The sequence below is a fragment of the Cetorhinus maximus genome, chromosome 11 (genome assembly GCF_964194155.1).
Source record: "Cetorhinus maximus chromosome 11, sCetMax3.hap1.1, whole genome shotgun sequence".
NCBI classification, from domain to species: Eukaryota; Metazoa; Chordata; class Chondrichthyes; order Lamniformes; family Cetorhinidae; genus Cetorhinus; species Cetorhinus maximus.
Genome location: NC_135889.1, coordinates 34400929 through 34417873, shown reverse-complemented (window position 1 = coordinate 34417873; position 16945 = coordinate 34400929). Strand labels below are relative to the sequence as shown.

The window sequence follows — 16945 nt, the reverse complement described above, 5'->3', positions numbered from 1 at the left end:
TAAATAACATCGCAGATACAATACAGAGTAAACTTGCAGCTAATTTGAACAAAATATCTATAACCTGAGGGGCTTTTCTTAAAAAAGCACCTGAAAGGTCTCTCATCCCTTAGACCAGAAGGTCAATTCTTGAACTGTGCGGAGTTAGTTGATCTTGGCCAGGGGGGTTGGGGTACAGCAGTTGTAGCATTAGAATTGGCCGTCGCAACCAGTGGGGCTGCAGAGAAAGAGAGACAAGATGTTCTTTCAAATCAGTCAAAGTTCAAGTTCCTAATCACTCTTCTGTAATGGGGACAATGCCAAGGAGCTGCATTCTTGCAAGAATCACCATCTTTGAGAAGGGCTAATTGACAACAAAATACACCATGCATGTATACCATGTATAATGTATTATGCAATTATAAAAAAACTCAGCACCGCAGACATAGGCAATATAAAAACACAAAATGTTAATATATTTTCATCTACTAAATTAAAACCAATTTAATCCTGGAAGATATTATTGGCTGTCAAATGTGGATTTACTAAAGGAAAGTAATCCATACTTTTTTCCCCTTCATGATTTACTTATCAGACTACAACACTTCACAGGGAGCAAAAAAGAGCAGCCTATCCAGAAACAAAATTGAGAACCAAACAGCTCAACCAAGCTTCTTTCTTTCCTTTTGCAATACTTGCAATCTTACAGACAGCTGAAAAATAAGATAAGACAAGTATAGATGAGTGATAAAAGCAAAATACTGCGGACGCTGGAAATCTGAAACAAAAGCAAAAATAGCTGGAAAAGCTCAGCAGGTCTGACAGCATCTGTGGAGAGGAAGACAGAGTTAAAGTTTCGAGTCTGTATGACTCTTCATCAGAACGGATGAATGATGGCTGGAGTGATGGCTGGTAGAGCCAACTCCCCAGCCCAGAGTTAAGGCCAATTCCAATACCACTACTGCTGTTCCCCAACATCCTCTGACAGCGATCAGATAACTCAGCACAGTTCAAAAATGATGATATGAAGCTTGGGGATTCCTAAAATTGTGTGCGTTCATACCCATGCTCTGTCTTGCATTTCCAACATCAAGCCTGGCTACCCACAAGATGTGGTATCTTCCGGATAAACAACAGAAAAATCACAGGGAATTCACCAGAAAACAACTCATCTTTTGGCCAGAGTCCAGTGACAAGAGCATTATTCATACCCTAATGATATTTTGGCATCTTGCAGGGAACTCAATTCCTACATGATGGTGAGCATATCATATACACCCAATTAACCATTAGAACCCATCACAATAGTTATTACACATCAGGAATGGAACACAGGGATACCACTTACTTTTCAATACATAAGGAATGGAGAACAATTCCATTTCACCAGTAAACAAGGCTGATATAGTACAGAACATAGAACAAGATTTGAACATTTGAATTCCAACAGAGATAGCAAGTAATTCCAAAAATACGACAAAGGTCAACTCTCGCCCATCTTCCAAGTTCAAAAATTGGAAAAAGGACATAACATAAGCTGGATTAAAAGCAGGCAAAATCTTTTCACTTCAAGTCATACACAGATTCCAAACTATGTAAAAGGCTTCCTCAGCATCACAATATGTCAGTTGATGGGCTGCAATATCTCTTATCTGTGTGTGGAGAAATGGTTGGTTATCTAACGAAACAGGAAAAGAACTCAACACTGGGCAGTGGTTTTGGTTTGATGATTTAGCAAACAAGCAATAATTGAGTTAGAGAAGTTGGAGGTTTACGCTCAACTCCAGGATTTGAGCACATAATCTAGGCCAAAACTCAGCACTACAGTGAAAAATGCTCCCTACATGTTCAGTTGAACATACAAAATTTCATGGGATCATTCAAAAAGGAGCAAGGCATTTTCCTGGTGTCCTGAACAACATTTCTTCCTCGAACTTTAACATCAAACAGTTTAACTGATTACTAATCTCATTTTGCAGTGTGCATGTTGACTGCTGCCTTTGCCTCCAAAGTAACTAGCCTTCAAATGTAATGGAGCGGATATGATGAGTTACCTTAGAAATGAAAGTTATTTTTCTTCTAGTAGCTAGAAGTGGTGACATATGATCAGACAAGCATGAGCTTGTGACTGTAAAAATAGTTTGGTTTTCAATTGAAGCCATAGCTATTCAAATAAAAAATTTAATTTACATCAACTTAAAAGGATTTTTTTTGTTGAGTTTTTAAATGCAAATATCATTTTAGAAAGTGTCTGCTCAAAACAGCATTCCCAAACACAGGGTAAGAGCCCAACATTAAGGTAAAGATCATTAAGTTCAAAATAGAACAGAACCATATAAAAATGGAAAATGTATTCAATTTCACACTTTAAAACAAAAGATCCCAGTTAAGAAAAAAAGCATAAAAGCAAAATACTGTGGATGCTGGAAATCTGAAACAAAAACAAAAATTGCTGGAAAAACTCAGCAGGTCTGACAGCATCTGTGAAGAGGAAGACAGAGTTAACGTTTCGAGTCCTTATGACTCCTCATCAGAACTAAAGAGGAATAAAAATGTGGTGAAATATAAGCTGTTTAAGGGGAGTGGGACAGGTAGAGCTGGAAAGAGGGCCAGTGATAGGTGGAGGTAAAGGAGAGATTGCCAAAGATGTCATAAACAAAAGGACAAAGGGGTGTTGACGGTAGCAATATTAGCTAAAGGATGTGCTAATGGTGACATTAAGAGTAGAAAGCAGGATGAGCGAGTGACAGATGGCCCTAGTGGGGGTGGGGTGAAGGGATCAAAATAGGCTAAAAGGTGGAGATAAAACAATGGATGGAAATAAATTTTTTAAATAATGATAGAAATAGGTGGGAAAAGAAAAATATATATATTTTTTAAAAATGATGATTAGAAAAAAGGGGATCAAAAAGGGGGTGAGGAAGGAGAGAGTTCATGGTCTGAAGTTGTTGAACTCAATGTTGAGTCCGGAAGGCTGTAAAGTGCCTAATCAGAAGATGAGGTGCTGTTCCTGCAGTTTGCGTTGAGCTTCACTGGAACATTGCAGCAGGCCAAGGACAGACATGTGGGCATGAGAGCAGGGTGCTGTGTTGAAATGGCAAGCGACAGGAAGGTCTGGGTCATGCTTGCGGACAGACCGAAGGTGTTCCGCAAAGCTGTCACCCAGTCTGCGTTTGGTCTCTCCAATGTAGAGGAGAGCGCATTGGGAGCAGCGAATGCAACAGACTAAATCGAGGGAAGTGCAAGTGAAGTGCTGCTTCACTCGAAAGGAATATTTGGGCCCTCGGACAGTAAGGAGGGGGCAAGTAAAGGGGCAGGTGTTGCACCTTCTGCGGTTGTATGGGAAGGTGCCGTGGGAGGAGGTTGAGGTGTAGGGGGTGATGGAGGAGTGGACCAGGGTGTCCCGGAGGGAACGATCCCTACGAATGCCGACAGTGTTGGGGGGGGTGGGGGGGGTGAAGGGAAGATGTGTTTGGTAGTGGTACTTCAGTTCTACCCAGCATCCTTCAATAGTAATGAATATGTTAAGCAGATAATGAATTATTTTCAATTTTATTTACCTTTTAAATATAACCTTAATGTAATCAGTAAACAGTTGCCTCAATCCACACACAATTTTGCTTATCTGCGTTTATTGCAATAAAATAAGACAACTAAAAACCTCTTCACAAAGTTACATCCACTTCTATTGAACCCAAGAGTATTAGTGTGTATTTTATATAGTGCTTATTTTCAAACTGTACTCTAGTTACAGCAAAGGTTTTCATTAGAACAGGGGGTAACAGTTCTAACATATCTATCCTCCATTTGTGCAAGAAAAAATGGAATAACAAGTGTTCCAAATTAACTTTGCCTTTGAAAACTGGGCAAGGGAAAATATTTCCTTCTCCCCGATTTTATGCCTCCTTTTCTGATGCTTGGCTACAATTTTATGAATAGGGCAATGCTCTGGCATTTGACCATGCAGTGCACCAGAGCAGAGTCCAATCCCCTGCCCTCACCCAATGTCCACAGCAAACACTCTTCTCAGCATTAGGAATCATAAGCCTCCCAAGCACAGGGGTGCCAAGGTACACAGGAGTACCCAATTACAGGTATGGCTGAGATCAGATCACAGCACAAACCAGGGAAAGTACTTTTAAACAGCTCAGTCAAGTTTGGATAGCACAACAGTTTTGCCAAATGCTCATGTTCTGTTTTCACTAGTTGGATTTATGTTGTCTTTTTGTTTTACTGCAAAATACAAGTGTAAGGCCTTTGGGTTAAGTCACCATTGTATTAAAATTACTGTTTTTTTTGAGCAATGAACAAATGTTACTGTTTAGGATTTTTTTGAAGAAGGAATAGTATCTGATTTGAGTATAATCTGATTTGGATAGTACTCTTTTTGTTTCGCAATTCTGGAAAAGATGATGCTAAGCCACACACTGTTCTCAAAACTCATCACCATTACATATAATCCCTTAAATGAGTATAAAGTTCCATTTTTAAAAATGCATTTGATATGGGGAAGAAAAATGAAATATCAATAATACAAACAATCGGAAGTAATGTTACCACTTTTTAAAGAATATTACAAACAGAATTATTGAGGAACAAAGCAGAGTGCATTAGCAGTACCATGACAAAAGTTTTATACTGGTGTGAAAACGTATCCAGCATAAATAAAACCACGTCTGGTATTCCATATACTGGAACACCAATCTGCTGCATCACAGTAGTGAGGCCCTAGGTTTCATTCAATCCACTCTAGCCAACCTGCATGGGGAGTTGGACAGCAACAGAGGGGAACCCATCACACTTTCAGTTGCAAGAGGCATATGTCCCAACAAGAGAAAAAAGTAACATTAAATAAAATCAATCACATACATTCCAAAGCTTAAGTCTTTCTTTAAACACAACTTAAACTAATACTGTAACAGCATTTTCAAACTTGGAAATATTTAATGATGTGTTAAATGTTTAGCAAATCTCACCTCTTTTCAATTATTCCCTATTCCAGACAGTCACTTTTATGCCATTCTTCTTTATGAAAAAAGTGGTTCTAAATCTGCTTTCATTCCCGATATTCTGTGATGTGGAAGGAAACATTTATGTCTCACTGGAAGGTCATCCTCCCCCCACTCACTAACAAACAATTGCATTTAGCAGCTGACTGATGAAATCGACTACACATGTAAAGATTAAACAACTCTACACTTCTGGTACAAACCTCACCCATCAGACTACAATCTAGGAATTCAGCATGAAAATCAGCATCACCAATAATGGATTCTCCATTAGGGATGAAAAAGTACCTGGGGCTGGTCGAATTCTTTGCCAGAATTCCCAATATGCACTACCAACAAGAAAAGTTCAACTCTGGGGCAGCAAATTTGTGAAATCTACCCATTGGAGTAAAACACATTCAAATGATAATTGCACACAGAAAAATGTAAAAGATGCATGTCTTTACACCAGGCCTTGATTTGATTCAGAAAGGCACATCATTCAATTTTACTTGCACTTAAACCTCTGTGTTCATCTTCCACATCCCATGGATAAAATAAGACAAACCAAACTGATTGAGATGGGGTGGGGGGGGGGGGGGGTGCATATGCACCAAGTTTCCTTTAATATCACAGTTTATTTTCAGCATACAGTGCTTCTTGTATTTCTCCACTCCAACTAGTTTCCTTTTTCTGCTCCTAAGGCAATACTAGGGTGCAGTTCCACAGGCAGAAGTAAATGAGCATCTCAATGAAGTAGGTAATCTCCATACACAAATCTGAAAATTAAGCCAAGGGGCTATTTAATCATTGGTCCATTGCAGTCAATCAATCTCTATCCTGTTCTGATCTGGTGTCCCCAAACTCATGCAGTTCCAACAGGGTATTTTGACAGCATCCTTAGCCTATCTGGGATGCTAGGTCCAATTGCTACCAGTGTACGGTTTGGGTGAACTGCTTTGTGACATGTTTACTAAGGCATTAACAACCCCTTCATCTTCCTAATTTATCAGAAGCATTAAATTCCGTATAGAAGCCTGAAAGGTGAACTGATCACAGTATTTAAGGGAAGATATAAAAATAGTGTTTCCTCTGGTGTGGAAATCAAGAACAAGAGGACATAACTTTAAAATTCGAACAAGACCATTCAGCAGCAAAACCAAGAAGCACTTATACACAAAAAGGACAGTAGAAATCTGGAATTCTCTCTCCAAAAGGCTTTGGATTCAGAGGTAATTAAAACTTTCAAGACCAAGACTGAAATCTAATGATTTTCGTTGTGTAAGTGTATTAAGGAGCATGAAGCAAGACAAATAAATGGAGTTGAAGTACAGATCAGCTATGATCAAACTGAATGGTGAAGAAGGCTTGAGGAGCTGATTAGCCTTCTCCTAACATTCCTAAGAGATATAAGATTATTGACATCTGCAAAAGTTAATATGGTTTGGTTCTGTGAGGCAACACCAGTGCCAATGGTAATAAGGATGCAGCTATAGAACAAAGGCTATTTGCAACAAAGATGCCATCATTAGTCATACAGCTCCTATTGTAGTCTGTTTAACTGCATAAAATCCTTGCCCCCAGTAGGTGTTGATACTACGCAGTAATCTCAAGAGAATAAATCAATGCTTCTTACCTTTTTCATAGGCTCCAAAATTTTGCCTGCCCTTTGTTGGCAATCCTCATTGTTTTAGGATAACTGGCCAAAATGAAATCCCAACACTCAACTGTATGGTATCAAAGTTTCTTATGTCTTCTGACTGTTTACATTTGTCTCGCTGTTCTCCCCACAAACGGCTCAACAGGCTGTGTTTTTAAGTCATGTGGCTCAATGGCAATAAATTGTTCATAAATGGTATAATTTCCCAGTGCAATGAGGCTATCTAGGGTGGTCCCAGCCTCCATGCCAAAATATTTGGTGGTCCCTGCCCTCCATGGCAATCTATTTGGTCAATAAAAGGGCATTGATGTTACTGCACTTCTGTGTAATTTCCTGGACTCCTAGAATTAAGTGCCTGATGCAGACTTCAGGGAGATTTGTACTGCCAAGAATATCTTCTGAACTAAAACAACAAGTTTCCTTTTGAAGTGGGCTTAGGAAAGGCAAGACTTTTAGGGCAACCTTACATGCATCTTAAGGTTTGACCAAAAGAACAGCATCACTTCAGACTGTCAACTTTAACAATGCTGCACCCCATTTTTATGATCTGTCACAACAGTTTGCTAAAAGAAAGGATTTCCTGCAATTAATACAGATTTGGAAACTTGGATGTGACTTTTTTTTCCCTTACTCTATACAAGAATATCTAATATTCATTCAAAATTTACTAATCGAGAATAGACATACAAAGCACACTGTCAGTAGAGCATTTTCTCCCCTACTGATGTATAGGAAGAAAGATATACATGGGTATGTTTTATATATATACGTGAAAAGCAAAATGTAATCAATAGCACTAAAATAAATAAAACAGGCAACTGTAACAATTTATCCCAATAGCTTCCTTTGACTTAGCCATGATATGTGGAAGATAAATGAAGAAGGGCACTGCCACTTGCATTATAGACAAGACTTGTTCTAAGCAACCTTCCTTTTCTTGAATTAATAGGATTTCACTGTGGTTGAGACATTAACAGGGTTTCAAACTACAACAGCAAAAAGCAGCGTTGAGCTTCTAAAATATTGTGCCCAAGTAAAACAGAACTACCACAATTTTGTTCTTAAAGATTTTCATAAGCAACTGTTGAAAGCTTTTCAAAGCTGTATTATTTTACACTTTAAAATACCTTCCCTACCCCCAAGCTAAACCTACATGTGAAATTGAGAAAATGCATTCATAGAAAGAGATTTTGTATTTCAGAGTATCTGCAAATTAGGCAAATTCTGTATGCTTATTGTACATGAAATTGTAATAAAATTAGTTGAGAAGAAGAAATGATAATGGATTGGCTAGGAGAATGGGAAAGAGTGGGAGAATATTTTCCCTCAACAAAGTTTGATTTACAGAGAAAGCCTTCATTGAATCTGGTGAAAAGGGATAGCTAACCTTTACATAATGATTTGCCACGTTATTTACATCATTTACTTTTTACAGGTGCCTGATAAAAGCAGAAGAGACCTGTAGTCAACCATGTGAAGAATGACTCATGCAGTAGTCCAAAATGGAAGAGAATAAAAGGAATTAGCACAGCAATGTGCGCTAATAATATAAAAAGGAAACAGAATCTCCAAATCCACATTTTCTATTGTTCATGTTGTTTGAGGCCCAAATACTGTTAATTGCCACAGCAGCCCCTTTGGCTCTGCTGATTCGTTTCCTGAAGATTTACCCCTCGATTTCTGGCAGCAGTTGCTGGATTTTGAGGATCATTTTTTGGCATTTTCTTAGCTGTGGGGAAACAACAAAATACAATTAGTAACATGGAAAAATGGCTTACTTTGAAAGGTTTGTGCCCAGCGCATGCTGTATACGCTTAACTTACACAGCACTTGATCTGCTGCAGAGGGGCTCAGTATATTTTCATATAAAAATTAAAGCAGCATACATATTCAAGGACAGATTGATGTTCTGAGGTTAGGGTTATCATTCCTTTCTACATTCATGTGTTGCTTTACCACTTATGTTAGAAATGATTAATCTTATTTAGTCCTTAATACCAATTGTATTTTGGCATAATAATACGCTGCTATTCATACAGTACAATATTTTTGTCCTAACTATATAAACACTGAGCTGACTTCCCCATGCAGCATAAATTTTGCACATATTTTCCCTTGTTCAACGTCTAAAAAGAGCTTTTTCCTGTAGCAAAAACTGGATTTTGAGAGTTAAAACTTATGTACAGAGACATTATCTCCTTTGAAATCAAATTTTTTTTTGTGAGGCACTGTGTGCACTAATGAAGAATATTTGCACTCAATGCCAGCAAACAATCTCAAATGATGCATCACATATACAGCACACAAAGCCCTTCTCTTTGCTAGAATGCTATGCTTTTGGAATTTAATTCAGACTGTCAAAGGTCACTTCATATAGGACTCAAACAGGGGATAGGATTAGCAAGTTTGCGGATGACACAAAGATTGGCCAGGTGGTTAACAGTGAGGTTGAGTGTCTTGGGCTACAGGAAGATATGCAGATAAGTGGCAGATGGAATTTAACCCTGAAAAGTGAGAGGTGATACACTTTGGAAGGAGTAATTTGACAAGGAAATATTCAATGAACGGCATGACACTAGGAATTTCTGAGGAACAAAGGGACCTTGGCGTGGTGTCCATAGGTCTCTGAAGGCGGAGGGGCATGTCAGTGGGGTGGTGGAAAAAGGCGTATAGGACACTTGCCTTTATCAATCAAGGTATAGATTACAAAAGTAGGGAGGTCATGTTGGAGTTGTACAGAACCTTGGTGAGGCCACAGCTGGAGTACTGTGTGCAGTTCTGGTCGCCACATTATAGGAAGGATGTGATTGCACTGGAGGGGGTGCAGAGGAGATTCACCAGAATGTTGCCCGGGATGAAACATTTAAGTTATGAAGAGAGGTTGGATAGACTTAGGTTGTTTTTGTTGGAACAGCGAAGACTGAGGGGCGACCTGATCGAGGTGTACAAGATTATGAGGGGCATGGACAGGGTGGATAGGGAGCTGCTGTTCTCCTTAGTTGAAGGGTTAGTCACAAGGGGACACAAGTTCAAGGTGAGGGGCAGGAGGTTTAGAAGGGATGTGAGGAAAAACTTTTTTACCCAGAGGGTGGTGACGGTCTGGAATGCGCTGCCTGAGAGGGTGGTGGAGGCAGGTTGCCTCACATCCTTTAAGAAGTACCTGGATGAGCACTTGGCATGTCACAACATTCAAGGCTATGGGCCAAGTGCTGGTAAATGGGATTAGGTCGGTAGGTCAGGTGTTTCTCACATGTCGGTGCAGACTTGATGGGCCGAAGGGCCCCTTCTGCACTGTGATTCTGTGATTACAGTACTGAGCCGGAAAAGGAGATGGGTACCTTTGCACTGAATTCAACTGGTGGTGTCATCTTGACCAACAAATTTTCTGACGATTTTGTAAAACCATAATATACAAACCCCATTGCAACCTTCAGAGTTAACCCGGTTAGTAAATTTCAATTCAAATAATAAAACAGAGTAGAGTTCCCCTACCCCAACTTATATTGCCAGCTACTGTAAAATCTCAAGGAACTACAGTATGACAAGTAACTATGAGTGAAATAACATGAGGGTACAAGTTATACAAAATAGCATCTGATTTAACCAAGCAAAGTGTGGCTCTGGTTTGAAGTGTTGGATAGGATTCAACATTTTATATTTTGTCTTTTTTATGTGAACATGGACTGTCGTCCACCAACCATACATCATTTATAGTACTTCCATCTTTGTAGCCATGGTCCCAAGCCTGGTGAAAAGCAATTGAAAATACTTGCACTCAGGATGCTAAGGAACTTAAAGCTAAGGGTTTTGCCTAAAGGCATTTTTTTTGTCTTACTTATTTTAATAACCATGATAGAAAAATAAAATTTGTATGACAGAAGAGGAAGTGTCAGCACAAACGGAAACTTGTTTGGTGGGCAGGAAGCAAAAATATGAGGATAAGCGAGTGTTCCAAAACTTCTAGGATCACTGGTATTGCCGCGTTACATATCAATGATTTGAGCTTGGGTAAAGAAAATACAAATTTGAAATTTCTTGACAGAAAAGTAGTGTCCACAAACAGTGGAGAAGATTGCAATGGACTTCAGGGACAGACAGGTTAGTAAAATGAGCAGGAAGGAGATGGAGATTGATGTACCTTTTGTGGATGTGTGTAGATAATATATTATGGAGGGAAAAAAATGGATTATACATCTAATGGAAAGACATTGAAGGGTGTGGATGAACAGAGACCTAGATGTTTAAACACATAATTCCCTGAAACAAGTGCACGTAAATAAACCCATAACTAAAGGCCAGTAGAATGTTATGTTTATATATATGTACACAAAATGTTGGTTAAGCCAGAAAGAGAGGATTGCATGTAATTTTCAGCACCACATTATAGAAAGGAAATTAAATCCACATAAAGTATACAGTGTAGATTCACTATTATGATGCCAGGGTTGGGACACTGGGTTTAAGAGAATTTTTTTTAAACAGAGGAGCCTAGAATATCTCGATATCTCGTCACAGGGAGTGGTTGAGACAAGAATCTTGCTTCTTTTAAGGGAAAAGTTAACAAACATTTGAAGCAAAGGAAGATAAAAGGCAATGCAGAAAGCATGTAGCAGTGGGATTAGTTTTGGATTGCCCAAGATGGTGGGCATGATGGCCTGGTGGCCCCATCACTGCTGCGAACAGCTCTGACACAAATTATTGAAACATTATAAAGTCAATCACTTTCCAAGTCTTTAAAACCAAACTAATAAAACTGTAAAACAAATACAAAACAGTACACATGCTGGAAATCTGAAATAAAACTGTAATTTGTAAAGATGTTTTGTTTCTGCTTGTATAAAGCCATATGGCATATCAATGCACATTGTTATCGTCAGTTGTTCGAAATGATGATTATGTCTGCCAGGCTTCATGTGTCTCAGGTGACTCAGCAGGGCAATCCTGGAGCCACAAGTCTTTGGGCAAAGTGGGACAAGTTGCTCTGAGGAAAGGGGTTCTTGAGCCAGAGTTCTGCTCTCCCTCCTTCCGCTTCCACTGCTTCTCCACAGTAGAGTTTGTGGTCAGCTCCCAACTGTGGTGAGGCTTGATGATCTAGAGGGGTGAACCACTAATAAATTGTGCGTTTAAAGTCCATTATGGTGGAACAATGCAAAGGATCCCGTGAAGGACTTGCACTGCAGTGGAATTCAAGAAATCGCATTATTCTCCTGCCACACAAACTAAGGAAGGTTATGTGTTTTAAACTAACCAATTTACATGCAGATTTTGCTCATTCTTAATCCAGATCTAAATGAATGAAAACATTACAATCCAAAACACTGTACCTATTGCGAGAAATATATCATTGACATTCATTGCTGTCTTAGCTGATGTTTCCATGAAGAGCAGACCACAGTCTTCTGCATATGCTTGTGCTTCCTGAAAAAAAAAATCAAAGGAACTACATATTTCATGTTAATTGTAGATTGTGTTTAATTGTATGCAGGTGATGGACATTGACTGAGGATTCACCTAAGCTCCTATAAACTGGTTTTAATTTAGGCATCTGCTTGTGTGTAATTCTGTAAATAAATATAAAAGTGTGTAAAGGCTGATTCAGTTCAATCCTTCGTCAACTGGTTTTTGAATTAGAACATGGCAGCAAAGAATGGATGCTTAAAGGTGAAGGTTGGAAGTTAAGAAAAAAAGTCACTTAGAAAACTAAAATCCTTGTAGCCATTGAGTCTGAACCATATGCCCAGTGAAAGACTGACGTGGACATGGTTATGTTGCTACCAAAGAGGAAACAAAGGTATAGCCTTGGCGTTATCACTTCTTACAAGAAGTAAAATCCGAAGGAAGCATTTTTCAAGCTACATACCCTTCAGATGGATAGTGAAGCAGCTTTGGAGCTTCTATTCAAGCTCTTGGACAAAACTTACAAGGATGATGATTGACTAAATGCCGATGAGGCATGTCACACTGTTAGATTTCAGAGGAATATATCATGAACTTTTTAACAGATTGTATAAAGGAATGACAAAATTCAATTTAGGGATTTCTGGATCAGTACTAGCATTTAAATTACTGGATTATGTTCAGATGTCTCATTTGGACAAGCTTCTCATTCCAACTAATGTTCGGTTCTTGGAGGTGGAGACCGTGTTGGGTCAGATGTCTGCTGCCTTAAAAAAATTTCTGGAGAAACAATCATTTCCTTCAGCCTTTGTGGAATGAATGGAACATTCTGTGGTGACACAAAGAATTGAGGACTCAATGATTATCATATTTCAAAATGTTCCAGATACTGGACGCAAACGTGAATACAATGGACAGGTAGAATGAGGATGAAAGCACCTTTAGCAGGTCTAGCTATTACTGCAGAAGACAGAATTGAAACTATAATAGGTGAATGAACCCCTGGAATGCCCAAGGAACAGTTAATTTTTGCTTCTGGTTGGACATGAAGTATCATTATACAATGGACTTCAAAAAGTGGAGATGCAGAGTCCTCTAAACGAAAGATGAAGAGAATTCTAGGGAAGAGGATGAAGATAATGATGAATCCGAACAAATTATACTGATCACAAAGTGTTTCAGCCCTGTAAACAATGTGTTAGTCCTGGACAGTTAGTGCTAGACAGATTGCACCTCAACAGTATGTGGATTAGATAGATTAAAATGTTAACTTGATTCACCAAGTAGAGAGGATTGATGCAAGGTTAAGGAATACAAAATACTTCGTTTAGATTTGGTGATGACAAAACATTGAGATCAATAAAGAGTTGTAATTCCATGTTAAATAGCTGGAGTAAGTCATTTTATAAATACTGATGCAGTCTCTAATGAGATACCAATGGCGTTGGATAAAACTGGTGAAGAAAGCACAAATGAAACTTGACGGAGCATAAGACAAGTGTTCTGGAAAGTCTGGACAAACTGCAGATGCACTATCAGGGCATTATTGTACCCCCTTAACAAAACCTGGGGCAGAATTTTCTGCCTGTCGGGCGGACGGAGAGGAAGCGGGCACAGGCCCAGGCTCAATCGGCGCCCCCGATCAGGTCCTTACTGCCATTTTACATGGGAGGACCAATTAAGGCCCACCCAGTGTGACACACATCCGGAAGCGCTGTGCGCTCCCTGTCTGGGCGGGGTGGGGGTTGCCAGAGTTGGGAGTGCGCTCTTTCGCGCATGCGCATGAAAGAGGGCAGAAATTTCCTTGAGGCAGATTAGTTTTAAGTCCAAAAAGTTTAATAAAGTGGTGAGAAAATTATGACATGTCCCTCATGTGAAACTGTTACATGAGCTGGGACACATGCATTAATTTCAAGAAAAATTTTTGTCAAAATTTAAAATCATTCATGAAACCTCATCCCGCCTGTGGATGAGGTTCCATGAAAAATGCAAAGGCTACCTGGGTTCTTTGCCTGCCCGCCAACCTTAAGGTTGGACAGGCAGCTCAGTTTATTGTTTTAATTGCGTTAAATGGCCTTAATAGGCCTTTGACAGTTTGGCGGGTATGCAGCTGACTCGGGTGCGTGCGCACTGAACTGAAAGTCTGAATGACACACTGTGACGCACGCCCAACGTCACCACGTGTCATTTTACGCCTCAGCGAGCAAGCCCCGCCCCCGCTCACCAAGCCGAAGATTCAGCCCCTGGTGTTTCTCTTTAGAGTGTTAGACAATTACTAATGGCATCAGGTAATAAGAATCAGAGATAAAAAGCAAAATAACTTAAAATTACATAAGCAGTTTCACCCTACTTGTCAAAAACTAAAAATCCTGCTAAAAGATGCAAGTGTGGCTGATGAAGAGAAGGAGAGGCTAATGAAAGTAGTAGATCCATGGCAACGAACAGTAAGGGACAAAGACAGCAATATTTTCATTCTAAATTTTGTAGACCTGGTAACCAGATTTAGTTTTTTTTTACAACAACATTTAGTAAGGTCAAACGAGTTATTATAGACAAAATCATGGAGAAATGGACAAACACCAGACATTGCCACCAGCGAAGAGTCTGATTAATAATGGAAGAGAATTTACCAATCATGAGTTTAAAGATGTGTGAAAACAAGAACATGGCCATGACCATCATAGCTTAAAGTCCTTTCAGCAATGGACTTTACGAAACAAATCATGTGGTGATGGATTAAATGATGCATAAAATTTTAACCGATCAACCAGACTGCAAGTGACAAACGCCTTGGCGTGGGCGGTTCATGCAAAGATTTCACTCCACAGAGTTGGAGGGTATAATCCCACCACTAAATTTATGGGCAAAATCCCCATTTGCCTTCTGTGCTGTACGGTAGTCCTCCTGCTCCAGAAGGTACTACCAATTAGTTCAAATTTTCTGACATTTGAATGCCTTGCCTTCAGGGAGATAGGCTTTCATCAAGGAAAAAAAATCAGAGAGCTCTGAGAAACTACATAAGACCATCTCAGACAGACTTATGGAGCTTTTAAATATATTGGTTTAGATCAGTGTTGTCCAATATGTCCAGATGAGAGATTTTAATCAATTGGATGTTATGACCTTGCAGCAGCCAATTCAACGTTTTTTTTCATTCTTTCACGGGATAGGGGTGTCGCCGGCTAGGCCAGCATTTATTACCCATCTCTGATTGCCCTCGAGGAAGTGATGGTGAGCTGCCTTCTTGCAAATAGTCCATGTAGTATAGGTAAATCCAGTGCCGTTAGGAATGGAGTTGCAAGATTTTGATGCAGCGGCAGTGAAGGAACAGCAATGTAGTTCCACATCAGGATGGTGTGTGGCTTTCAGTGGAACTTGCAGGTGGTGGGGTTCCCATGCATCTGCTGTCCTTGTCTTTGGTGGAGAGGTCGCAAGTTTGGAAGGTGCTGTCGAAGGAGCCTTGATGAGTTGCTGCATGCAATTGTAGATGGTAAACACTGTTGCCGCTATGTGTCAGTGGTGGAGGAGGTAAATGTTGAAGGTGGTAGATGTGGTGCCAATCAAGTGGGCTGCTTTGTCCTGAATGGTGTCCAGCTTCTTGAGTGTTGTTGGAGCTGCACTCATCCAGGCAAGTGCAGAGTATTCCATCATTCTCCTGACATGCCTTGCAGATGGTGGACAGGAATCAGGTGGTGATTTACTCACCGCAGAATTCCCAGTCTCTGACCTGCTCTTGTAGCCATATTATTTATATGGCTGGTCCAGTTCAGTTTCTGACAAATGCTAACCTCCAGGATGCTGATAGTGCGGGATTCAGCAATGGTAATTGAATGTCAAGGAGATGGCTGGGTTCTCTCTTGTTGGAGATGGTCGTTGCCTGGCACTTAAGTGGCAAGTTACATTCGTGTCACACATCAGCCCAAGCCTGAATGTTGTCCAGGGCTTGCAACTTATGGGCATGGAACGCTTCAGTATCTGAGGAGTCGCAAATGGTGCCGAACAATGAGCGAACATCCCCATTTCTAACCTTATGATGGAAGGTCATTGATGAAGCAGCTGAAGATGGTTGGGCCTAGAACGCTACCTGAGGAACTCCTGCACTGATGCCCTGGGACTGAGAAGGTTGACCTCCAACAACCACATCCATCTTCCTTTGTGCTAGGTATGATCCCAACCAGTGGAGAGTTCCCTCTGCGCAACCCCCTAACATTGACTCCAGTTTTGCTAGGGCTTCTTGATGCCACACTACATCAAATGTTACCTTGATGTCAGGGGCAGTCACTCTCACCTCGCCTCCAGAGTTCAGCTCTTTGTTCCAAGTTTGGACTAAGGCTGTAATAAGGTCAGGGACTGAATGGCCCTGGCGGAACCCAAACTGAGCATCAGTGAGCATGTTATTTCTGAGGAAGTGCTGCTTGATAGCATTCTTCCAACAACTCATTCCATCACTTTGCTAATGATCAAGATTAGACTGATGGGGCTGTAATCGGCCGGGTTGAATTTGACCTGCTTTTTGTGTACGGCACATACATGGGCAATTTTCCACATTGTCGGGCTGATGCCAGTGTTGCAGCTGTACTGGAACAGTGTAGCTAGTTCTAGAGGACAAGTCTTCAGTACTATTGCCGGAATGTTGCCAGGGCCATAGCCTTTGCAGTAGCCAGTGCCTTTAGCTGTTTCTCGATATCACGTGGAGTGAATCAAATTGGCTGAAGACTGACAGAGATCTCAGAAGGAGGATCATCCACTCGACACTTCTGGCTAAAGATGGTTGCCAACGCTTCAGCCTCATCTTTTGCACTGATGTGCTGGGCTATCCCATCATTGAGGATTGGGATATTTGTGGAGCCTCCTCCTCTAACGAGTTGTTTAATTGTCCACCACCATTCACGGTTGGATGTGGTAGGATTGCAGAGCTTAT

At 40.3% G+C, this 16945-nt stretch overlaps 1 protein-coding gene across 2 annotated transcripts in view; it reads right to left on the bottom strand.

Annotated features, from left to right (window-relative positions):
• Positions 1–7141: 7141 nt before the first annotated feature.
• The window catches only part of rab5b (RAB5B, member RAS oncogene family), a 67514-nt gene continuing 57710 nt past the window's right edge, over positions 7142–16945 (bottom strand). For both annotated transcript variants that reach the window (XM_078551791.1, XM_078551792.1), the window contains 2 exons: positions 11952–12045; positions 7142–8356 (listed from right to left, as the gene is read on the bottom strand). In XM_078551791.1, coding sequence (XP_078407917.1) covers positions 8244–8356; positions 11952–12045 — 207 coding nt within the window. In that variant the 3' untranslated portion in view covers positions 7142–8243. The remainder of the gene's footprint in view (positions 8357–11951; positions 12046–16945) is intronic.